This window comes from Crocodylus siamensis, chromosome 3, assembly GCF_052110815.1.
Source record: "Crocodylus siamensis isolate JL-2025a chromosome 3, ASM5211081v1, whole genome shotgun sequence".
NCBI classification, from domain to species: Eukaryota; Metazoa; Chordata; order Crocodylia; family Crocodylidae; genus Crocodylus; species Crocodylus siamensis.
The window spans coordinates 111592353-111618082 of record NC_143397.1 but is presented as its reverse complement, the minus strand read 5'-3'; the positions used below and the strand labels follow the sequence as shown (position 1 = coordinate 111618082).

Sequence of the window (25730 nt, the reverse complement as noted above, 5' to 3'; positions counted from 1 at the left end):
GAGAAAAGCCTTCCATGCTGAACATTGTAAGGGGGAAGGCAGGTGTCACAGCACCATAACAACTGGATCAGGCAGCAGGCAGGTGCAGCTGAACCCTGACAACAGGCCTTAAGTCCCAGGCCAGCAGGGCTGGAGGCAGCACTTTGCTGCCAGACACTGAGGAAGAAGGAGCTACCGCTCCAAGAACTCAGTGGTAAGGGTGAGGCTGTGGGGAAGGAGGAGGCCTCAGGGGTCCTGTGCATGACCTAAAACTGCACCCTGCTGGGACGGGGAGGCCTGGTGGATCTGCCTGCAGGGCCAGCAAATGCTAGGCTCAAGAACCTCCCTGGTGTAAGGCACCTAAACCCCCGCCCCCACCACCTGGTGGGTTACAGGATTAACACGGAAAAGAGTAGTGAGGCCAAGGGCGTCCCTAGGGGCACCTGAGCCCGTTGGGGTGGAAGACCCCGAAGGGGCGTAGCGGAAGCCAGGTTAGCCGTGAGAAGCGCCTGAGCCTTTCAGCACTTGGGACGACACTGGGTGCACAACCGTGAGCACCGAAACCACGGTCAGGCGCTCGGAGTCCTTGGAGAAACGGGGCCCAATCGAGCAATCAAATACGCTCAAGACAGGCCTGCGGTGCCTACGGCCCAAAAGCAGCACTCGGGAAACCCGGAGCGGGAGGTATCGGCTCCTCGTCCCGCTCCCACGCGGGGACACACCTCTGGGGTCCCCCCGCAGGCCCCGGGCCCTGCAGCATCACGCGCCCGCCCCGCCCCGCCCCGCTAGGGCAGCGCACAGGCGCTACACCCCCGAGCCCCGGCTCCAGGCCGTCAGAAGAGCCGGCCTGGGCCTCCCACCTCGTCGGCTCCAGCCCCTCGTGCGCGCGACCCGCCGGCCGGCCGAGGGTCCTGCGGCCGGGGTGGGGCACACGACCTCCCAGCTGTCCCTGCGGGCGAGCACCACCCTTCAGCGGTGCGCAGGCGCAGTGCGCTTCACGTCCGGAAGTAGAGGACGCGGCTGCCCGTCGTCTCCGCGGCCGGGCAGCGCGGCGCCATGGAGGGCGCGCGGGGGGCAGCGCCCCCGGCGTTGTCGGCGGCCGCGCAGGCTCGGATGGAGCGGAACCGCCAGCGGGCGCTGATGCTGCGGCGGGCTCGGCTGGCCGCCCGGCCCCACACAGGTCGGCTGCGGGCGGGGCGGGGCCGGGCGATAGCCAGGGTCGCGCGGTGGTCCTTGTCCCTGAGGAACAAGAGCAGTGCCTGCACCCACGGCTTTGGAGAGCAGCACTGAAACGGCGTGCTTCACTTCTGCTGGGTTTTAACATCAAGTAACCCCCATCTGTAGCCTAGAGAGAAAGTGTTGTAAAGTATTTCAGCTCATCTCAAAATGAGACAAGAAACTGATAGTCCTGAGTTATGTTGGATTCTCTCCTTGAAACCAGGAGCCTTAAGAAGGGATATACTCATGTTTGCCAAACAGACAAAAGAGCTAGCCATATCTTAAGAAAGTTCATAGTTTCATAGATGTTGGGGTTGGAAGGGACCTATTAGGTCACTGAGTCCGACCTCCTTCCCTGGGCAGGAGTGAGTGCTGGGTCAAATGACTCCAGCCAGGTGTCTGTCCAATCTCCTTTTTAAACACCTCCAAGGAAGGGGACAGCACCACCTCCCTTGGAAGCATATTCCATATTTTGGCAACCGTCGTTGTCAAGAATTTTTTCCTGATGTCCAATCAGAATTTGCTCTCTTCCAGATTGTGGCCATTATTTGTAGTAAACATCATATCCCCTTTTTCTTGCTGGGCCCCCCTCATGAGTTCATAGGCAGGCACAAGATCACCTTTCAGCCTCCTCTTGTGGAGGCTGAAGAGGTTCAGGTCTCCCAATCAGTCCACATAGGGGGGGTTTCTGTAGGCCTTTAACCAGACGAGTGGCCCTCCTCTGAACCCTCTCCAGGCCATCCACATCCCTCCTGAAGTGCAGTGCCCAAAACTGGACGCACTACTCCAGCTGTGGCCTGACCAGTGCTAAATAGAGGTGAAGTTTCACCTCCCTAGACCTGTTTGTGAGGCACCTACTTATGCAAGAAAGGGTGCAGTTAGCATTCATAGATTTAATAGATTTCATAGACATTAGGGCCATCAGGGACCTCGGAAGATCATCGAGTCCAGCCCCCTGCCCCAGGGGCAGGAAGTCAGCAGGGGTCATAGGATCCCAGCAGGATAAACATCCAGATGATTTTTGAAGGCATTCAGAGTAGGTGCTTGAGCCACATCTGGTGGCAATCTATTCCAAACCTTGGGGGCTCAGACAGCAAAGAAGTTCTTCCTTTGCTTATTACCTCATCCCGCTGGTGACTCATGTTCATTTTGGAGTCTACTACAACTCTGAGATCCCCTTCTGCAGTTGTGCTACTTAAAGTGGTACCTCCCAGGCTATAGGATGACTCTTCCTCCGCAGGTACAACACATGACACATCTTTGTTAAACTGTATCCTATTCTGTTCCGCCCACTATCCCAGCCTGTCCAAATCAGCTTGGCTTTGCTCCCTGCCATCTAGTTTGTTTACCTCTTCCCACATAGTTTGGTGTCATCAGCAGACTTGGACAGGGTGCTTTCTACTCCCTGATCCAAGTCACTAATGAAGATATTGAATAGTACCGGTCCCAGGAAGGAGCCTTGGGGGACTCCGCTGCCCACATTCCTCCAGGTAGAAACCGACCTGTACACCACCACTCTCTGGGTATGTCCCATAAGCCAATTTTCTACCCACCGGACTGTAACAATCTACATTGCAACTGTTTAGTTTATTTATAAGAATTGGGTGTGACTGTTTCAAAGGCCTTTGTAAAATCTAAGTAAATAACATCTACCTCTCTTCCTTCATCCAAGCATTTTGTGACCTGGTCACAAAATGAAACCAGGTTATTCAGGCAGGATCTGCCTGCTATGAACCCATGCTGGCTGCCTCTTAGCATTATTTTACCGGCTGGTCCCCCGCAAAGGTGATCATTAACAATTTTCTCAAAGGTCTTGTCAAGGATAGTGGTGAGAGTTACCTGGTTCCTCCTTCCTCCCCTTCTTGAAAATAGGGACCACATTGGCCCTTTTCTAATCCTCCAGGACCTGTCCTGAGCACTACGAGTGCTCAAATAGTTGTGCCAGTGACTCCATTATGATTCTAGCTAATTCCCTAAGTACCCGAGGATGAAGATCATTGGGGCCTGTTGAGGTAAATACATTCAACCCCTCCAGGTGCCCCTTTACTAGGTCAGCATGAACAGTTGGTGGGTTGGTATCTATACTGAGCTTACATAAAGTCCCAATTGGATGCATATTTGTATTAGTGTCCAGGAACATGGATGCAAAGAAGACATTTAGAAGCTCTGCTTTGGCCATCCTATCTGTTACCAGTTGCCCTAGTTCATTCTGAAGGGGCTCTAAGTTACCCTGCACCTTCTTTTTGCTTCCTTTATACTAAAAAATTTAAATTTTTCTGAGCCTTAACTTTTGCTGCCAGCCTAAGCTCCATTTCTGCGTTGGCTCTCCTCACTTTCTCTGCAAGCTTGAGCCAAGCAGGTATATTCCTCCTTGGTAGCAGCCCCCTGCCTCCACAGCCTATAGGCCTCTCTTTTCTCCTTCTCCTCCAGGCTCTCCTGGATTTCCCTGCTCAACCAAGAGGGTTTCTTTGCTCCCTTTATGTGTACTGGGACAGTCCTTTTCTGTGCCTGCAGGATTAGTCCCTTGAGAAATACCTAACCTTCCTGGACTCCCATCTCTCCAAGGCTTTTACCAGTCAGTCCCTCCCTAACTGATCTCCTGAGCTTGTTGAAGTTGGCCTTCCTGAAGTCTAGCACTTCTGCCCTACTAGTTATCTTCCCCACCTTTCTCCAGATACTGAACCCTATCAGTAGGTGATCACTATACCCTAGGTTACCTTGCACCTGCATATCCCCCACCAAGTCGTCCCCTGTGGCAGGCACCAAGTCTAGTAAGGCATTTTCCCTAGTGGGAAAGTATACCTCCTGTGATAGGTGAAAGTCCTCTAAGGAGGTTAGAAACTTTCATGAACAGGCAGACTTGGCTGCCTGTTTCTCCCAGCAGATATTTGGGAAGTTTAAGTCACCCAGGACGACCAGGTCCTTTGAGTGCGCTGCCTCTGAGAGCTGTCTCGAGAATTCTAGGTCTAACTTGTCCCCCTGGTGTGGGTGTCTGTGGTAGATCCCCACTACCAAGTTCCTTTCACCTCAACCCCCTGTAACCTGACACGTACCTCAGTCTGCCCTTCTTCTTGGTCCAGTTTAACTACGGAAGATGTATATTGCTCTTTAACCGAGAGAACAGTGCTCCCCACCACCTTTTTTCTCCACTCTGTCCTGTCTGTACAGCCTGTAGCCCTCGATGTCCACTGCCCAGTCGTGGGTAGGATCTCACCAAGTTTCTGTTAGCCCAACCAGGTCGAGTTTTTTATTTGCAAGCGGGAGTGCAAGTTCCTACTGCTTGCTCCCCATGCTCCTAGCATTAGTATAGAGGCATCTAAGCCCCCAGTAGGTGCCCTTGCTACTTCCCCATTTTGATGCTTAGTGGGGCCCTTGGTACTTACCTGGACTGTTCCAGCACCTGGCTTGAGGTTCATTGTTCCTGGCCTCTCTCTGTCGTTAACATCCCTGTCCTCCGATGAACCTAGTTTAAAGCCCAGCATATGAGATCAGCCAACCTGTAAGAGAAGAGACTCTTACCTCTTGGAGAGAGATGTAGTCCATCTCGTCCAAACAAGGCTTTATCCTGGAAGTGCAGGTGGTGGTCAAGGAATCCAAACCCCACATGATGGCACCAGCTCCAAAGCTGCAAGTTGATCTCTGACGCAATTGCTGTGGTGCTGTCCTCGACCGCTGACTGGTAGGATGGATGAGAGGGCCACCTGTGCTCCCAAACCTCTGAGCCTGGCTCTCAGCACCATGTAGTCACTTGTGACCCTGCCTGAACTACTCTGGGCTGCATCATTCGTTTCTACATGGATGAGGACCATGGGATAGTAGTCAGAGGGCCTAATCAGGTTTGGAATCCTTGTTGTGATGTCTTGAATCTGGGCTCCGGGCAGGCAGCATACCTCCTGTGCTGTGGGATCTGGGTAGCAGATGGCTCCTTCTGTTCCTCTCAGGAGGGAGTCGTCCACCACAATGACCCAATGTCTTCTCCTCCGGCTGCACGGTTCTCTCTTAGCTTGCTTGGTGGTGGCTGTGAGAATTGCCTCCACTGCTGCACTCTGCCAGTGATGCCAGGGCCTCATCTGTTCTTCAGCTGCACTGAGGGAGTCACCCTGGGCTTGTGATGTCTAGCCCTCGAGGTGACTGTCTGCCATCCAGCCGCATCAGCTCCTCGCTGTGACTCCTTCCCTCCGACTCTTTCCCTCCAGGCGTGTGAACCTGCAGAGAATGGAAATACTCATCAATCTCCTCAATTGCCCTGATCCCCCGCAGCCTTCTCACCTCTGCCTGGAGTTCCCTCACCTGCCCCTCCAGATCCTCAGTCTGGGCACAAGTGGGACAGGTGAGGGAAGTCCTGGCCCTGCCATTACCCCTGGGCCTCGAGGGCCCACCGGGCAACCCCTGTAGGCAGGGGGTGCGGGTGCCACCAACCCACCCAATGGCTTTTTCTGGGTGGAGGCCTCAGTGGAGCCCCAGGCAGGAGGCAGCCATCAGAGCAGGTCCCTGGCGTGCACTGACTCGCCACCCCCATTAAAGACTCCTCACGTGCACTCTCCTGAAGACTCTGTCCAAAGCCGCCAACTTCAACACGTTGAGTCTCAGGCCCCTCCTGCTCTCTCCTCTATGCAAACTCCTGTGCATCGAAGTAGGGATGGGAGGGGAGGAAAACCGCTTCCCAATTCCCTACAGCTGGCCCGGCTTGGCTCTCCCTTCCCCCTCCCTGCCCGGCTTACCTTATTGCTGCTGCTGGCTCCTTGCTACTCCTCTTGGTGGGGTCAGGGGAGCCAAGGGCACCTGTGCATTGGTGCACACGTGTGCTTGCTTTGGCATCCAGATCCCGTTAATGTATCTATACCTTAGAATTAAACACATTGCTGTTAGAAAGAGTAAATTATATACATAGGTTAAACTGAGGGTCCCCAATCTGTGGCCTATAGGTTGGATCCAACCACCGCAAGGCTTTGGCCCACCTTGCAAGGATAACTGAATACCGGCCGAGTAGCAAGAAACAAAGCATCAAAACAAAAGCGCAGACAGGTGGTAGGGATTGGGATGGAGGTGTCACACAATCATATTAAATTTGAATCCTTAAATACTGTTTATTAAAACAAGAGCTTAATGGTAAGATTTACGCTACCTTAAGCTATTTTGGGGAGCAAAAGTCTTCATATTCTGCAAAATTGAGTCCCAAAGCTTGATTTTATTGTGGTAAGTCATGCTGTCTAAACTTCAGGGTTTCAATTCTAGAGTTGTCAGTTAAATAACAAAATACCTGTGTGGCAAATACTATGTTTTTACATGATCAGTTAGTTGATTCAATGTACACTAACTTTTGTTATAAAATGGATTTCCATCAAAAGACTTTTCAGCTTCACTTTGTATTGTTATCTTCAGAGTCTAAATACTTTAGGCTTATTTTTGGCTTTACATAAACTTTAATAAAAGCATCCATCCTATCATATGTAGAGTTGAGCATTATGGGTATTAGATTTAGCTTTGAAAACAGTCTTGCACGCTTTTTAGTTTCTTTGTTGCTTTTCTTGCTCTGCAGGAGTAGCAAGCATGTTGTGTAATGTAGGTGAGGTTTTGAATTACCTACAGTAAATGGATTTTTCTCCATTGCTAGAAATTTATTCTCTGTGGTCAGGAGGAAGTAGGTTTTAAGAACTCTGTGTGGCAAAGTGCTTTTTGAAAGCAGAACAATCTGCATGCCAGTTTATGAACCCATTGGATATAAATGTCACCTTTTGTATACTCGTTTTGGAAATTTTTTTGTAAATGCGTGTGTATGTGTAGTTCCTTTAAACTCTTATTTGTTTCTTCAGGCACTGTTGAAGTTAAAGCACCTCCAAAGATAGTTGATACAGGGGGAGGATTCTTTCTGGAAGAGGAAGAGAAGGACAAGATTCAGAAAACTGTGCATCCTTCAGGTAAATTCAGTTGTCTTTGCAGAAAGCGACTCTAATGATCATAGTTAGTATAAGCCATCTACTAAAATAAGTGGCACGCTAGCTGGAGAGAATTTACCAAAGTCAATAATAGTTTCAATTAAATTTGAACTGTTTGTTCAACCAACTATTTGCTGGTTGATGTTAACAACTGTCAAATGGTTTGGAAGGGTGAAATTAATTAAAATCCTTGGGTCATTCAAACCAATGTGTGAAGTTTATTGATTAATTGCTGAAGCAAGGTTAGTGCCATGGATAAGCGGAATCTTACGGAATGGGTCTTGACTACTGCGAACAGCAGGTCCGGCTGGCAAACAGCACAGCAGGCATCACGTAGAAGTTACCAAGTTCTCTCCCAGCCTATACCCGCTATTTATATGTAGCTGGTAAACATAATCTAAGTATTCTAATAAATTATCTCTGATTGGTTTTACTTAAATGTCTGTTTTACTGAAACTTCTGGAACCAGATTACACTAGATTTCTTATGGGCCAAGATGGCAATTAGTTAAAATTTATATCTTAGAGAAAGTAACAGGGCAATAGGAAGGATTTCTTCTCTTTTCTTCCTATGGTAGGAAGCTGTTCTAGCCCTGATTAACAAGGCTGCCTTGTTCTTACTGATTGTGTCCAATTAGACAGACAGACAGTTTTGTTTGCTCTGCTGACCAAGCCAGCCACAGCATCTGCAGATATTCACATTAATGGTATGTCACTCAAAGATAGGGTTCAGGCCTATCATTTGGAGGTGCGCTGATATATCAGTTGCCTATCGGATTGGCACTGATAAAGTAAAATGACATTATCCGCTTTTTTTTGGCTGTTGCAGCCAATAATGCTTATCAATAATTATACCTTCTGGCTAGGGCCCTGCACACCTGGGTTCCCTCTCCGCCACCGGGTCAGGGCCCCGGATGCCTGGGTTTTCTTGGGGAGACAGTGGGTTTCCCCTTGCAAGTGGGCAGCATTCTAGCCTGCATGGGGTCCTGCCTGGAGCTGCTGGGAGTGGGATGCAGGGGGCCCACATGCATGTGTGCAGCAAACCATTTGCAGCTCCATGCCAGGACTTTGTCACTGTGTAATGTTTGGGGCTTAAGGAGCCTTCAGTCCTGCTGCTGTGGAGGCTCCAATATTTAAAGTGTTCATAGATGGATCTATGCTTCCAGTATCACTACATGTGCAATTAGAAACTTCACTGAAGTATTGTCCTAATAAAATAGTTTAGGCTTTGACTAATTGGAATTTTATCTTAAAAGTCTAAAACTCAATGGTAGTGCTTGGTGTGAAAGATGCTGCACACGTATAGTTTCTAGTGTAAAATTAAAATTAGGAATACAGCATGCTTTCCTAGATATATTTGCTATAAAGATGTGTCTACGCTGACTAGAGGTGCACCAATACATAGGTCCAATATCAGATCGGCACTATTATAAAGAAAATTGACTGTATCGGAAACTGGCCCGATGTGGCCAATAATTTGGCCAATAAATGCCTGTGTGTGCACGCAGCCACAGTGCAGCATGTAGGCATCAAGGTGTGCAGCCTGGCAGCATGGAGAGCTGCGTGCAGCTGGTAAGTGTGTTGTGGTGGGAGGGGAGGGGCAGATCAAGGCCCCCGCGATAAGGGAGGGAGTGGGGCTGGGGCTGCCCAGCCAGGGGGGTCAGGCATAGGACAGCTGTGTCTTGTCTGGGGGGCGGAGGGAGGGGGATGTGACTCCTGCTGCTGTGTGCACCCCAGAAGGACATGGGGGGTGTGGGGCGTGTATCCCTGGATCTGTGTGGGGTGGGCTGCAGCTGCAGACTGGGGCCGGGGCTGTGCCAGGCTCTTCTTGGCACGTGGTGAGGTCAGGGTTGGGCCAGGCTGCACTCGGGGTGGGTGGTAGCAGTGCTGGGAGGGGAGGCTATGGGGGGGCTACAGCAAAATTTGGAGTGGCTGCAGTGCCCCCATAATCCCTTTCCCAGCACTGCCCCCAAGCGTAGCCCAGCTCAGCCCCTGCCCCACCCCCACACGTTGGGAAGAGCTCAGTGCAGCCCCAGTCCACAGCTACAGCCTGCCCCTGCCCCACCCTGCACAGATCCAGGGGCACACGTCCCCCCCACTTCTTCCCAGGGTGTGCACAGCTGCAGGAGCCACCCCCCAGTGTCCCCTGGACAAGCCACTGCTCTGCCCTGCCCCACCCTGGCTGGGCAGAGCCTGCCCCAGCCCCACTCCTGCCCTCACTGCAGGGGGCGTTGATCTGCTCCCCCTCCCCACCATACCCCTTTTCTCCCCCCTCCCCTTCCACCACAACAGATTTACTAGCTAGAAGCAACTGTATCGAAAATCTCTATTGGTGCATCCCTAACTCTGACATTCATCACCAGAGATTTTTTTTTTTGTGTTCTAGAATACTAAAGAAAATTACATTTTGACATTCAGCAAATAGTTGTTGGATGAAGCAAGTATTTACCATTATATTTTTCCCTTATGTCCTGGGTCTGTTAAAAGAATAGATTCTCAACAGCTACCTGCAGTAATTTGAACCTTACACACACAATCAAATATTGCCGTCTCTTGATGTATGATACATTTTTTTGAAAGGTAAAGAGAGTGCAACAGGAAAGAGGCAAGAGATTCAGTTGAGAGGATCGGTTGGTAGGATCAGAGTCTTTATTTGTGAGACAGATTTTTATGAAACTTTTGAGTGGGAGAAACATGATGTGTTCATAATAACAAGACATTGAAAGCTATAATGTAAACTTTTAAAAAAACTTTAATGAATCTCTTGTAAGATCAACCAAAAGTACTTGTTCTGGTTAAAAAAAAAATCTAATTAAAATACTTGTTTTCTTCCACTAGAACCTCTATTAGAGTTTGATGATGTTTTCTGTGAAGACTGTGGGAAACAATTTATGAATTCATACCTCATGCTACACTTTCATTTGGCGATATGTGATAATTGCAGGTATGTAAATATTAGGAAAATACCCTTAAAAGTATTACTATTCATATTATTTAATATTTCTTTTGCTAGAACTGAAACTTGATTTTCACTATTCGAACCATTGTAGTTGCATTTTATAGAATGTAAATAATTTATCAGCAAAAATGATATCAGCAAAAAATGTATTCAATTTTATTTTTCTTGAAAATTACATGTCTAGCATGCAACTAAGTTGCATTTTTCATGGTGGAAGTGCAGAACAGAATCATCTCGCACAAATGCTCCTTGGAGACTAAAGAAAGAAAATAAGTAATATAGTGGAAAAGTATAGCTTCTTTATAGAATTAATTATAGTAAAATTATAGCGCGCGCGCGCGTGTGTGTGTGTGTATATATGTATGTATGCTAAGAGATATTACAATTTTTTCATGGCTAATACTCAGTATTTGACATAAATAAAATAATGCTTTAGCTATGTAATTCACCATGGGCCAGATTCTAGTCTACCTATTAGGTAGCCAGGTCCAACTGGCACCTCTTAAATACTCATCCTTACCTGCTCATCTGCATACTCTGTTGTATAGCCCAATCATACATATAAAGTCCGTGTGTTTTTTAGGAGATTTTTTTTATGACTGGAAATAATTTTTTAGTTGCTTAGGATGAAATTAAGCCTGGGGGTCACTTTTCTAATTTTGGCATTTAGCTTCTGTCTTTAACAATGGTGGCCATGACTAACAAGATGAATAAATGTTGATTTCTCTGTACCTATGAGACCAATTTTGATTTTTCTAAATGATTTCTGTTAGACAATTTCGAATAGGTATTTCAATAACCTATACACTTCCTTTGTCCTTTGAGTAATGACCCATTGTTTGGTAGCTCTAAGCCTTTACATGCAAAAAACATCAATATTGGCTACTTTTTGGGCAACTTAATAAGAGTACTTGTTTCAAGTGGAAAGTTTTACCATTTATTTCTTCAAAGTCATGTTTAGTATTATTAATAACAGGTATAAATGATTATGGAACACATTTAAGTAAAAATGCTTCAACTCAAATTTTAAGTCAAGTCTGTGACTGCATACACTGGATACTCTTAATCTAGGTATTTTTCTTCTCTATCACTATCTTCTTCAGATGACTTCTAGTTTAAATTGGCTTATTTGAATGTCCATTTTCATTGTTTAGAGGCAGTTTCACTCCACTTTTATACACATCACAGGTTCCAACACATCCAGCGCTGACGTCCGTACAAAATGTGTTGGATCACACGTTTGTGCATGTCATGAATTTCTCCATTCATCGACCTGCAAATGTGCTCGGAGGCAGTGCTGTTTGAAGGAGTCATGGTCTGGAAGAAAATCTTGCAGGAATTGTAGTGTGCCATTTGCTGCCATTTACATGCATGAGCAGTGGACAAACGACCGCTCACAGGATCATTGTAAAGTATTCTGACAGTGAATAAAGCCAGTTTATGGAACAGATAGATATTCAGTGAGCTCCTCATTTTTTCCAAGTTGTTTCCATGTACATCAGATCTTTTGATTGTAAGATTCACTTCATTGATGTCAGTTTACCACAGCCAAAAAACCCAGTTTACTCCAGTGAATCTGTGAACCCCAAGAGCAGCAGATGCTATATCACGCTCTGGAAATAATGGATGGCAGTAAAAATATAATAGCACATTTCTTGGTTTCTTCTTGTACATGTACCTATCTTGCTTGTCACGTGACTGATATAGGAAGCAACAACTCATACATCAGTATCTTCGAAATCAAAAGCAACAGTGCAGGGATGATCCATTTGAGCTTCATGGGAGAATGCCCTTTTGTCAGCATCACGTGGCAATTTCAATACAAAGCGTGCATCATGTTCTCTGGATTTTAAATCATAGTAGGTGAGATTCATTGTGAAGCACAAGTCAGCGTGGTAGAAAAAATAATGCCATTCAAAAAGAAATGTAGTCTCATTTTGTTAGAATGCTTTGATGGAAATGAGAGCCAGGATGCTCCAGTCGGCATTTCCTGGTCAGAACCAGGGTATACATTAAGAACAAACCTGGCTGACTTTCAGTAACACTGGTGCTCATGCTGTTTAGTACTAGTCTTCAGCAATTCTTCATCATTAATGAAGTGAAATACCACTGCTTGTGGGTGTTGGCCAGTGACATACTTCAAGAGACCAAGGGCACATTCAGACCATGTGTTGCTTGGTGGGATTTTATTCCATATCATTCCATCATCTATTAATGCGCGATAAAGTGTTGGTGGTGAGATGGAGTGGAGGTTCATCAGTGTTAGGAACTTTGATTTGACAGGTCTGTGGGACTGTTCCGTCTGCTGTGAAGAGCAAAAGGCTCACAGCAGTAATTCTATACTGCATGATTTCTTCTAAAGTCATGGTAGTCTCTGTTCTGGTTAGAAGGTCAGTGACTTGTTTCACTGCAGTATGGGGAACTGTTTTCCTACACTCTTGCTTGCTCTTGGTTGCAATTGTCTTTGTCACAAAGATCTTGCTTTTCTTTGTGGTAACAGTGACAGCCCCCTGGCGAAATTCCTTCCTTAGCACCTCAGTTATGAATTTCAAAAATAAAAAATGTCCCCTTCCAAAAAACAGCTTTATATATATGACTGGACTATGTAGCAGTCAGCACCCTTTTCTGGTAGCTCTGGTCTGAAACAGGCTGGAGCTAGGACCCAGTTGCTGCTGCTGCTGCTGCTTGCTGCTGCCTGGCTGGAGAGCGGCAAACAATGGCTCCCTGCTGCCTGGCTGGAGAGCAGCACAGTGTGGCATAGGCAAAACCCTTATCACAGAATGCTGCTGAAACCCTTCCTCTGTTGATAAGATCCACCCTACAGGCTGCAGCTTACTAACCACCGCTCTGTTGAATTTTTGGGGAGGAGTATATAATTTCTGTGCTCTTCACTCCGCTCCCCATTTCTTCCACCCCCACCCCCCTTGGAATATATATCTGTTTTCCAAGTGAGACCTGAGGAAGAATGTCCTGCATTTGAAAGTTTGTCCAGCTTTATCCCAGCTATATAGTTGGTCCAATAAAAGAAATCACCTTAAGAAATCTTTGCCTTTCACATAATTTCTGAACCATCGCAGCTACAACATCACTCTTACATTTGCAAGTGAGGCATCTTTCCTAGTCTAGTTATACCTAGGAAAACATTTACATCCTTACAGCCATAAAGATTCCTAATCCGCTTTCATAGAGGTACATTCTCTTATTTCTAATTAATGACAAGGCTGTTTCTCCTCTAACACTTTTTTGTCTTTGAAATGTAGACCTTCATTGTCTTAAGGACAGGTCTGAAGGTCCCTACCCACCTTTCAGGCAGGCTAAGCCGCGTCATCTTCATAGAAGTGAATTCTCAGTGTTTGTTTTCCCTGAGGCATCATCTCCCATAGGTGTGAACTTTCTTATTTAGAAAATGACACTTAACACAGTCATTACTGTATTGCTGAATCCCAGCTATACTATAAAGATATAGAAGTACAATCATACGATATACTGTAATTTATACAAACATAACAATGATGAACACAGAAAATAGACTCTACATCAGGAAATCTAATTCAGAAAATCATTTATGCATAATGTTCCACAAATACCCCAAAGTCATCCTGCCTGGAGTGTGGTTGTGACACAGGGAATAGCTAAAGGACATAAAAAGGCATGCAAGAGGAAAATGAAATTGAAAAGCAAAATACTTCTCACACACACCCCCCCTCAACCTATGACCTGTTAGGTGTTTGACAATCTTGGTGAGACCACTCTTGTGACTGGATAGCGTTGGAAGATATAAGGTAGTGCTGCATTGTCAGTCCTATACACATTTCTTCTTTGGTCTAGGAGGAAGACAGTAGTTGATTTGAGTGTTCTTTGAGCGGAAAAAGAAAAGGAAAAATGCAGTGGTGATATGGTTGGGGGTTTATTTGTGGGTTTCCTAACTGCCAAGTCACAGGAAGAAGAGGTAGATGAAGCACAGGTTGTTAGCTTCTAAAACGCACAGTACCGGAAGCTCAACAGACTCTTGATTTAGTCCGTGACACATTTCTGCTTCTCCCATTTTTCCATCTCCTGTTGTTTTCTTAAGGTTTCAAAGTACTGAGATCCTTGCAGCAGGCTCTTCCTCCATTTGAGGCTGTCCTGGGCAGTAGTCTCCTAGGAATTGGTATCAATGTTGCATTTTTTTCAGGTTGGCCTTGAGGACATTCTTGAAGCGCTTTCTCTGCCCTCCTCTTGAGCATATGCTTTGACTGAACTGGGAGAATATAATTTGCTTTGGGAGTCAGACATCTGGCTGATGTGGCCGGCCCCATGAAGTTAATGTCAAATGATCATTGCCTCGGCGGTCGTTGTGTTTGCGCGTAATGTTGGTGCATCTGTCTACCCACTAGATTCGAAGGATCTTCTAGAGGCAGTATTGATGATACTTCTTCAGCGATTTGAGGTGTCTCCTGTACATTGTCCATGTCTCAGCTCTATACAGTAAGGTAGGAATCACGAGTGTTTGATAAACCATAAGTTTAGTTTCAGATCCAATGTCACAATCTTTAAATACCAGTTTTCTCAGGCATTCAAAGGCGGCACTTGCACATTCGAAGGGATGTTGGATTTCTTCATTGATGTCGACCTTCTGCGAGAGATGGCTTCCAAGCTACAGGAAATACTCAGTGTTCTCCAGAGTCTTACTGTAAATCTGAATTACCAGAGCTGGGAACTTCTCACTAAGAGATGGAAGACCGTAGTTTTCTTAAATGTTAAGTGTCAGTCCCATTTTCCTGTATGCCTCAGTAAAGATGTCAGCAGTTGCCTGAAGGTCTGCTTCCACGTGAGAACACGCTACAGCATCATAAGCAAGGATCCTGGTTTTCTCTATTTAAAAATGCAAATTCTCTGATTTAAAAAAAACAATTCCAAATTTTTATGTTAAAAAACCCAAAACCCACATTCTTTTGCAATTAAAATGAAACACCACTACATATTTATATACATAGGTAGTAATTTAACACAGTGTTTCATTGATATGTTTACAATTTTAAAGCAATTTGAAAACCTACCAATGCCCCAGTCATTATAATAAAATAAATTCTAATACTTGTATATTTTGGCATTTGATTTGGGTTTTTTTACCATGGAAAATCAGAGCTCCCCATATCCCCTTCACCCACCAAGATGTGTGTCCAGCTGCAGCTGTCCCCCACTGCTGCTTTGTGGTCAGCATCTCTGATATGCTGGTGCCCTGCCCATGACGTTGCCCCTCCCAACCCACAGCCCCCTGGCCCTGCCACTGGGCCTTGCTTCCAACCCACAGTCCCCTGCCTTCTCCCCTGGGCCCTGCTGGTACCCCTTGCTCCCAACCTGCAGCCCCTTTGGCCATGCCACTGCCCCACACTCCCAACCCACCGCCCTCCCCAGTGCTGACAGTGCCCCTCACTCTTGATTTGCAGTCCCCTGGCTCTGCCAGCTGCCCCTGCCCCACCCAGGCCAGAGCACAGTGGCTGTGGTGGCTCTGGCTCATGAGGGCAGCAGCAGAGTGAATCCAGCCCTGGCACAGACTGGAGGGAGGAGCAAGGAAGTCCTGTGACACCCCCACCCTGGGCTGGGGCTCCCACACCATGTTAGGCAGTCTGGCCACAGCCCCTCCTGGGCAGCATCTCTTGGCCACCCCAGCCCTGGTGGCAGCAGTCCAACCATGCAGCTCCCTGCCCCCTTCTCCTGCTGAGGGAGCAGGCACCTGCCCTGCCCTAGCCCCAGTGCCCAGACAAGATATTCCCCCAGTGCCAGCAGACATGTGCCCCCCCACACACACACGCACCCATCACCACACACCCCTGCCACACACACTTACATTCTCACATGCTGCCTGACCCCAGACAGTCTCCAATACCCATCTCCTATGGACTTACCTGCATGCAGCTGCCAGGTCTGCTCCCATCACCCTGTCTAGCTGTAACCGTATGTGCACACATGTGGTGCCCCCTGCCTCAATTGCCCTCCCCCCAGCCCCAAGCAGCTCCTTGCAAGCTAGAAGGATGCCAGCCTGCAAAGGGAAACCCATGGTTTCCTATGGGTTTCTCCTCTGAAGAGGAAAATCTGTACTTTTCTCCCTCAAAGGAGAAAATCCGCATTTTTCCATAGTAAACGGAAAGCCCGGATCCCCGATCATCAGTATACTGGAGCTTGTTGATTGACATCAAAGTAGTCTCAGTTTTGCCTTATAGTTTATTGAGATTAAACAGCTTGCCATCCATTTGGTAGTTTAGCTCCATTCTAACTGGAAACTTGTTGGTGGTCAGATGTAACATCATGGTAAAGAATATTGAGAAGAGTGTTGGAACTATGATGAAGCCTTGTATGACTCCCATTTTAACCTTTAAAAGATCTGTGATAGATTTGTTATTGAGAACCACTCCTCACATACAGTCATGAAGCAGGCAAAGAATGGTGATGAATTTTGATGGGCATCCATATTTCAGAAGGATTTCTCGCAGCGCTTCTCTGTTAACGAAGTTGAAGGCTTTCCTGAAGTCAAGGCCGTGTGGAGAGGTTTATATTTTTCTTGACGTTTTTCCTGCATCTGGTGAGCAATGAAGATCCTGTCAGTTGTATCTCTTGATGCACTAAACCCACCCTGAGACTCCAGGAGCAGCTCTTCTGCAAGTGGAAAGAAACGGTCTAGGAGGGTTCTCACAATGATCTTTCCTGCGGTGGACAGCAAGACAATCCCTCTGTAATTTCAACAGTCAGACTTATCTCCTTTCTTGAAGATTGTCATGATCATGGTGTCCCTGAGGCCACCTAGGTTTTCCTTATCATTCCAGATCTTTAAGATGAGGGCATGGAGCCATGATGTGAGTTCCTCTCCCCCCTGCTTGAAGATTTCAGCAGGGATTCCATTTGCTCAAGATGCCTTGTCATTTCATCTGCTTGATGGCTTTCCTCACCTCAGCAGGGGTGTGAGTCCCTTCAGACTTCAGCATTGAAATCGCCAAGAAGAATGAGTCCATCTCCCACGGCAACTCCAGAAAGGACTTAGTCAAGGTTGATAGAGAATTTCTTCTTGGTTTCATTGGTGGCCTCAACAGTCAGGGAATATATGCTGACAACAGTGCCAAACTGGCTCCCTGCAAGTTTAAGACGAAGAGTCATGAGGCACTCATTAATTCTGGTAGGGAATTTGCTCAGTTGGTTTACAAGTTCATTTTTAATGGCAAAACCAACTCTGTGAAGCCAGCATTCTCCTTCCATTGTTTCATATTTCATAGTAGGTAGGGTCAGAAGGGACCTGAGTAGATCATCAAGTCCGACCCCCTGCCAAGTCCCATTTACCCTTTCAGAAGAAGTTAGTCTGTGAGCTGCCGATCTGCGACTCGCCTGATCTTGCCCAGTGCAGCGACATCAGCGTTGCATTGCCTGAGTTCTTGAGCCACGACTGCAGTGCCGTGCTCCGGGCTTTCACTGTTAGGATTGCCTGTGAGGGTCCTGATGTTCTGGGTCCCAAAATTCATTTTGTGTCTTCATTGATTTTGGCTGCAGTAGTGATGATCTCACTGGGTGCAGTTATCCAGTCAGGAAAAAGGCAGTCAGACTACGTTTAGGATACATTTTTCTAGCCCCCTCCCCGTGCAGGATGAGCAGAGTGGAAGAGGGCTGCTCAGTTGCAGTTATAGCTGCTAAATCACACTCCTAGCTTGAAGTGCTAGACAACTGTCTTGTAACTGCCACCTTCATGTCAGTTCATGAGTATGATCTTCTAAAATCTTTTAACATTTTCTTCCACCTGCTCCACCATTGAGAACTTGTAGACCCATGGCTGGGGGCTGGGCAAGTTTATTATAATGGTGACCTATACTGGCCATGTCATAGCACCATCAAAGGATATATGCTGCTTTTCAGGAAGGACAGCAACTATCTGCTGCCCACACCACATCCTGGTGGTGGTGCTGCTGCTTGGACCACAGCTGCTTATTTGTCAGAGTTACCCCTACTTATTTTGCAGCTAAACTTCCTTGAAGGTCATTCCACCATTCACCACCTGTGGATGTGCTGGGTAGCAGTACAACTCTGCCACCAAAAGGGAAAGCACACAGGAGATGGAAAAATGGGCAGGTCATCAAGGAACCACCTTGGGGAAATATCAAGAACTTGTAGGGACAAAGTCAGAAAGGTAAAGATAAAGAATGAGCTTCAGCTGTCGGGAAGTTAAAGACAACAAGAAGAGAGTCTGTGAACATTTTGGCCAGAATAATTTCCCAAGCAGGAAGCAGCTGTGACCACCTGAAACCTGAGATCCTGCTCCTGCCTTTGTTTCAGAATAATTTGTGTAATTGCAGAAATTCACAGGCGTTGAGACACTCCATACCAGCTATGAACTGCCTTCCCAGAGGAGTTTTCCATCTATTGACTCCTCTGTGAAATCCTATGAAATATGAACTTCCATTTCTACCTAGGATAACTTTTACGATCTTTTCTCCAATGCCTGATGGAAGGGTGTTTGTGCCCAAAAGCTTGCAATTAAAGATTTTTTTTTTTGAATCTTGTTGGTCTAATAAAAGATATAATCTCTACTATGAGTCCTGATTGCTTTTCCCTCCAGACCAATATGGCTACAACCTGGATACCTAAGAGATCTGAGTACATTTAGCCAGAAGAAAAGGCGATTATGGGAGGTCATGATATCAGTCTTTGAATAATCTGAAGGTCTGCTTTAAAGAAGAGGAAGAACAACCTTTTCTTCTTTGCTACAGAGTGGGATGCATAACAATGGGTTAAAATTGCAGCAGAACAACTTTATGTAGATTGGGTACTCAGAAAAAATTCTCCACTGTTTAGAGCAGTGAGGCAGTAGAATAAACTGTCTAGGGAAACTGTGGAATCTCCTTCTTTGGAGGTTTTCAAGATCTCCTTTGGAGGCATTCGTCAAAGATGATTTAGGATTAGCAATGCCTAAAGTACACTATGAAGAGCAGCAGTTGGAAGTTCAGGAGCATTACTCTCCAGGCACACATCTCAGATCATGAGAAGAGCTCTGCAGCCCAGAGCAGGTAGAAATTGGAAAGAACTATGCTGAACATCAGGAGAATGGAGAAAAGTTGCACAACTAACTGTTGAAAGAAGATTAAAGGATCTGGGATAAGTGTGCAGAGGAGACAGGATTGTAGGAAGCGGAGTACTGACTCTCCAGTCGGTGTACGAGATGTGTTTTTGCATTCTCCTGGTTGCAATGCAGAGTGGATGCTGTTTGGTTTTCCCATGTTTCTGGCTTTGCTGTTTACCACGTGGGGCTGAGAAGGAATTTTTCCCCCTCCTGTTACTACAGGGGCAGGGTGTTTTTACCTTGGGTGTTGGCTGCACCCAAGGCTGGGGATCTTAACTGGGGTTTGCTGATGCTCTGACTGGGACTGAAAAACCCAGGGGGTCTTGCTTTTCTGCCCAGGGTCAGACTGATCTATACATTTGGAATCGGGAAGTAATTTTATTTTATGGTCAGGCTGGTATGCACTGTAATCTTTTCCTTTTCGCTTTTTGCTTTTTTTTGCTTTTTTTATAGTAGGGAGTCATAGTCCTCTTCCCTGGAACCCGTAAATGTACATTAACAAACTACTTCCTTTCCTTGCAGTGGCAAGGCATAGAAAATGTTATCCCCCTGTTATACCTGTGGCAAGTTTAGGTTTTTTTATGTTTTGGGGTATTGTGCCTGGTAGTTGTGCAAGAGGGTTGTTCATGAAGTTTAAAAAATAGGTTAGACAAGCAACTTCTCTAGGGTAGTTTAGATAAGAATGGTCCAGCCTTGTTCAGGGGGTTAACCCTATTAGACAGTGCTATAAATCTGCTGTTGTAAAAAATTGTATTTTTTAATCTTAAATCTTTTTGTTATTACTACTTCTTTGTGCTAGGTATCTAGCTGTTGCAAATTGCTTTTTGTTAAACTCTTCTAAAATTTTTCTTCAGGGATGCTGAAGATAAGCATAAGCTTATAACAAAGACTGAGGCAAAGCAGGAGTACCTTCTGAAAGACTGTGATTTGGACAAAAGAGAACCAGCACTCAAATTTATTTTGAAAAAAAACCCTCACAATGCAAATTGGGGTGACATGAAGCTTTACTTAAAACTCCAGGTATGGAAAGTGTTACATATTTCAAATGATTTGGTCCTTTTTTTGTATTCTAATGATGCTCCTGCTGCATTCTGTAGTGGTGCTGAACTCAGAATATTTATAATTTCCCACACTAAATAAATTGTGCAGCAAAAAACAAGTGTCACAGAGCCAAAAGAAAAGGAAGCTAAAAGCAATCTGACTCCCTGCCCCAGTGATTGGGTACTCTGGTTTCTCTGGGCTACAGAGTTAGACTGCATCTTACTCTGTTTTGGGCCTGTGAGTTGCTTTCTCAGCTTCACAGTAGATCTTGCTTCCGCCAGAGGGTTGAAGGGTGCCCACACTCGGACTATCCTGTCACCTGGTAAGCAGGGGTTACATTCCGACAAAGTGAGAAAAGTAGCTTAAAATTTCCACGGGCTCAGGAGGTCTTAGGACCCAAGTCTCCCGCTTCTTGGGAAAATATTGGAATCCCTAGACTATTACGTAAAAGATGGGCAGTATCTGTGCCACGGCATCATTTACCTACCACTGGATCCTGATAGAAGGAGGCACCTAATGCACAGGCCTGAGTTAGGTACCGCAGCTGCAGAAAAACACAAGTTCAAATGGACCCCTGGGCTGAGTGTTTCCTGTTGGCTCACCCTAGGCAGATACCTACTCAGCATCCAGGTGATCTAGATCTCCCTTTGGAGGCACTTAATGCTTCCCATTGAGTGCATGGAGAGCCTAGGAAACAGAGTAAGTTGCCTTATCACCTGCCGGAGCGAGGTGCCCAATTTTTATGTGTTGCAACAAATTGAGGGTGCCTGAAGTGTTTGTAGAACTCTCCCCAAGTACAGTACCCAGTCAGACAGTCAGATAGGATTTACTTGGTACTCTCCAAATCAAAATCTGACTTGTGTTTATACTTCTGTACAGAATCAACCTTGCAGAACAGTGGAAGGGATAAAATCCTGAGCAGCCCTGGTGTGCTGTTCTTGGGATCATTTTCTCAAGCATACTTACTGGTGTGTGCTCAGGGCAGCCCCATTGACTAATTCACAGCATTTGGTGCATGTAGTGAGGCGTAATTCTTGGTAGTGCTCCAAAATGTGTCATCTACATAGTGTACACAAGCCCTTAACAAGTATTGTTGAGGAGGCTGTTTCTCATTATTTAATTATGCTAATTAAACACTGTTACAACTTTGCTTCAGTGAAAGTTGGTGGGTGGCTACGCTCTTGTCAGATCGTTGCCCTCTTCCCCACCACCAGTCATTCTTGGTAGGCAATTCACTAGCATCTTCATATTCTTAAAAGTGGAATATAGGAAATCACATAGGGTCAGATAGAACGTCATGGATGTTGCATGAATCTCTACTTGCAAATCCATTTCAAGCAAGAAACCTGCCTGTCATTGTGAAGGAATCTTTGGGATGTAGAGGCAGGGTAAAATGAAATGTGCTTATGTTCCACCCTCTAGGTAATAAAACGTTCTCTTGAAATTTGGGGCAGTGAAGAAGCATTACAAGAAGCAAAGGAAGCTCGCCAAGGTACTAGGGAGAAGATGAAACAGAAAAAGTTTGATAAAAAAGTTAAAGGTAAGCAGATTGAATTTAAACCTTAAAAAAAAGAAGAAATTTGTGGTTTTATCTTTTATTGACCATGAAATGAAATCAGTAGTTAAAATGTACATTTATTTTTGGACATGAATACTTAAAGTAAATACTACTGCTGCAGCAGCCATAGTAGTGTCCATCTATATATGCATTTACTTCTACATCCATCAGTATATTTGGTAACTAAGTACTTAGCATGACCAGAAGGAAATTTTCAAAGTCATTTAGAAAACATGACACAACTGTGGTAGATGAATGTTCTTTGGCCTTACCCCAGAATATGCCATATTTTCTCACATTACCCTCCACCCTTTCCCCTCCTGATCCCTGTATGTAAGACCTTGTATTTGGAAGGCAGAATGTAGAAGAAAATATTTTTTATATAAGTTCCTTAAATAATAGTGTTTTTTCCACACTACAAGCCTCATGAAGATACTACTTTGAGCAAGCTCAGTTGATGCTTCAGACGCAAGGTGCAGTGCTCAGCCAATAGTTTCTGTAGTTGTGGGAGGGTTAACATTAGACTTCACCTTTTCTGTTTGTTGGGGCAGGGGAGAAGTAGTAACCATCCTGGAAGTCAGTAGACCCCAGTGTCTGCATACTCCTATTCATTCCTGTTGGTATTCTGGTGGAGAAAAAATCAGCTTCCCTACTTACAATATGCATCCCAATTTCGGAGGGCTGGTTTGCAGGGGGGTTTACAAGTACCACAAATGTACATGTTGTATGTGAGTAAATGTGGTATTATAAAGCTGCCTATATGGAAAGCTTCTTGCACAATGAATGGGAACACACTTTTCATTTATTGGAGCACTCAAAGTGAGGCTCTCTTGGTGATACTGTTTGTTTGTAGAAGAGGCCCAATCTATATCCATTTCTGAAATGAGAATCCATTTTGATTTCACTGGTGATACTCATGCAAAAATTTGCATGAGTGGGCTTATAGGTTGTAAAGAGTTTTGGATTATTTAAGATGAATAATAAGTGCTATATGGGTGGAAATTATTGTCCTGATTATCATATAATATATTTGGGATTAAAACTGAAGATCTAGTTTACCTGCTGTCCAGTGTAATGGAAAATGGCAGGCTGCATGGAAGTAATTGAAAGCATTCCTGGAAACAGGATCAAAAATAGTCACAAGTTGTGCTCTCAATACATGTTGGAGATGTGATGCATTGCAGGTAATGCTTAGTCATGTATTTTAGTTGCATTCTGTTATCAATTATTTTTGGAAATAAAATTTAACTATAGTTAACATAGTTTTGAACACAGCACTGATAACTTTGGCAAATGTGTGTTCTTGGGTATATCACCAATAACTTCAAATTGAATCATTCCCAAATTACACTCTTTCAGGAGGCCTTATTAATAGTACACAGGGGCAGATGCATTGAAAAAATAGGACACAGGGACAGAGCCAGGAATTCTTAAAAGTGGGTGTGGGAGCAACAATCTGCAGTGCAGGAATGGCTGCACACCCTGCTTCCTGCATCTTCTGCCCTCACCGGTGCAGGCAGACTTTGGCACGGGAACTGCTGGGAACTTTTAAGTCCATGCAGCAGGTGAAAATCCATCCCCATGCACTTCTCTTTCCTGCTCAGAGGCAGCCCCATTCCCTTCTTCTCCCTCTCCCTTCAACTCCCATGCTTGCTGCTGCTGTTTTCTCCATTGCTTCTGGGCCTGGAAGCTCCAGAGTCAATCCAGGCTGAGCAGTGGCTGGGCTTATCTGGAGACAGTGGCGACAGTGTGGCAGGAAAGTAGTTCTCCCCACCCCGTCTGCAGCAAGAACAGGGAGGGTTCCCCACTGTTTTTTGCATCTCCAGCTGAATGCAGCCCCCATACAATGAGTAGGAGCAGTTCTAGTGCTTCCTTACCTCAGGACAGAAGGCAAAGTCAGGTTGGGGAGAGGAGGAAGGGGCATGCCTTTCAGCAAGAAGGGGAACGGTGGGAAGCTTTTCACATCCTTCAGGGATTTTACAAAGTCCTTGGAGGCTCCTGTGGTGGTGCAATGTAATCCAAAAAGGAGAGCATAGCTGCTCAACTCCACCCCCTCTGGATCTTTTAAGGTAGCTTGTCATATTTTACATTTTAAGTTGCACCTGTTTTTAGAGTGGTGAATTACAGTATTGTTTGAAGTTGTCTTAAGTAGGCGGGGTTGGAACTGGGATCATGGAGCAGTGACAGCACAGGGCTAGGGCCCGGGCCCAGAACAGAGCCATGATTCACTGTCCACATGCCCCTACAACAGGTGCTGGTTCCATGGACAGGGTGTGCAGAGAGTGTAATGCAGCTCTGCCCTGAGCCCCAGCCCTGTGCTGTCACTACCTAGCAATCCCAGGGTCTCCATGAAGACAAGCTGGGATCTGTACATGCAGGGTGCATGGCTAGATGGATGGGATGGGTCCACAGTTGAGCAGGGAGTTGCATCCGAGGCTAGGAACTTGGGGCGGTGATAGCATAGGTCTGGGGCCCAAGGCAGAGTCACAATCCCCTCTCTGCATGCCCCTGCCTGCAAAACGTGCATCCTTCTCAGGGCCGTGCAGGCAATGGATCATGGCTCTGCCCCTGCCCCTTGCCCCATCCCTGCGCTGTCACTACCCCATGATCCTACCCTCTGATCCTGGCCTTGCTGTCCTGTCCCACTCCTGAACACTGCTCCCCACCTGCCCACAGTCCCATCTAATCCTTCCGACTGCACACTCTGCCTGTGTGGGTTCCCCCTGGCAGTGGGTGCCCAGGTATTGGGGCCAGCTTGGCAGCAGCAGCTGGAAGGAGCTGGGGCTGCTAGTAAGTGAGTCCGGCTGCCTTACTGTCCCAGCCCCGCTGTGCACTTGGGGGTGGTGGGACAGGCCTCCTGCACCTGGGCTTAGTAAGACCAAGGGACCTGCCACAGGTTACACAAAATCCCTTGCTGGGCTAGACATGGCTCGCAGTCTTTATTTTGCCCGCCCCTGGATTAGAGAGAAAGATGGAGATAAACTCTACTTATGATGGCTGATAATGCAGCATAAGGGCCTGTTCAGTTTCCATCCGTACAGGAGTTCTCAGTTGTAGCAGTCATTTAGTACTTACTAAGAAGGCATTGTGATATTGTTGATAGTTTGGAAGATGAAAGTCACCCTTTTCAGTTGGTAGTTTAATCTTTTTTTGATGAAAGTTGAACCCTTTTATCATTTCCCCCCAAAAACCCATGGAACAATTGGTTTATTTTAACAAAATAGGATTGAGGGATTATAACAGGTAGATTAAATAATAGGTAAGATAGGCAAGGTAATATTCATTTTTAAATTATAACTCCTTTATCTCCAGTTAGTCAACTTTCTTTCTAATCGGATACAGGCATTCCTACTTTTTGACTTAAAAAGTAACTCCTGCAGGGCAAATACATTTGCATTTTCCTTTAAGACTATTGCAGTTTCCTCAGTATGGATGTGGACCTCATCCCTTTCTCCTTGTCTGCACAAGCAGATCCACTGGCTTCAGTAGCAGTTGCCTGATACCTGCACATTCAGAAGTTTGACTTTACAAGATATTTATGAGAATCTGCCTAAATAGTGAATGTCCTGTCTGACCTCTTGTCATCTCATGGTTATTTCCCTTTATGCTGATTTGTTTTATTTAAACAAGTAGTGCTTTCAGATTTTTTTTAACAGGATTTTATTACTGTTTTTCATCAGAGCTCCGTCGAGCAGTTAGGAGCAGTTTGTGGAAAAAAGAAGCAGGCATCCACCAGCATGAGTATGGACCAGAAGAAAATATTGAAGAAGATATGTATAAAAAGACATGTACTACGTGTGGCCATGAGTTAACATATGAAAAAATGTAGCCAGTCCTGATTTTTTATTGTTCCAAAAGTGTATCTTTTTAATATTAAATATTTTCTGTCAAGGTAAAATTAATCTGATTGTGAGTACATATTTGTACACAATCCTATAAAGATATTACTCATTTATCTTCA

General features: G+C 45.7%; 1 protein-coding gene across 1 annotated transcript; it reads left to right on the top strand.

Moving 5' to 3' along the window:
* The first annotated feature begins 941 nt into the window (after nt 1-941).
* XPA (XPA, DNA damage recognition and repair factor) lies at nt 942-25730 on the top strand. Its single transcript, XM_090039004.1, has 6 exons — nt 942-1159; nt 7011-7115; nt 9971-10076; nt 20025-20190; nt 21634-21751; nt 25450-25730. Exons 1-6 carry the CDS (start codon nt 1036-1038, stop codon nt 25596-25598), a joined length of 768 nt encoding a protein of 255 aa, XP_089895130.1. The 5' UTR covers nt 942-1035; the 3' UTR covers nt 25599-25730.

Excerpts from the sequence above, each read along its gene's own strand:
- XPA (XM_090039004.1), top strand. The coding sequence starts at position 1,036 with ATGGAGGGCGCGCGGGGGGCAGCGCCCCCGGCGTTGTCGGCGGCCGCG. Across the intron at positions 1,160-7,010 it reads GGCCGCCCGGCCCCACACAG|GCACTGTTGAAGTTAAAGCA; the intron begins GTCGGCTGCGGG and ends TTGTTTCTTCAG. Across the intron at positions 7,116-9,970 it reads GAAAACTGTGCATCCTTCAG|AACCTCTATTAGAGTTTGAT; the intron begins GTAAATTCAGTT and ends TTCTTCCACTAG.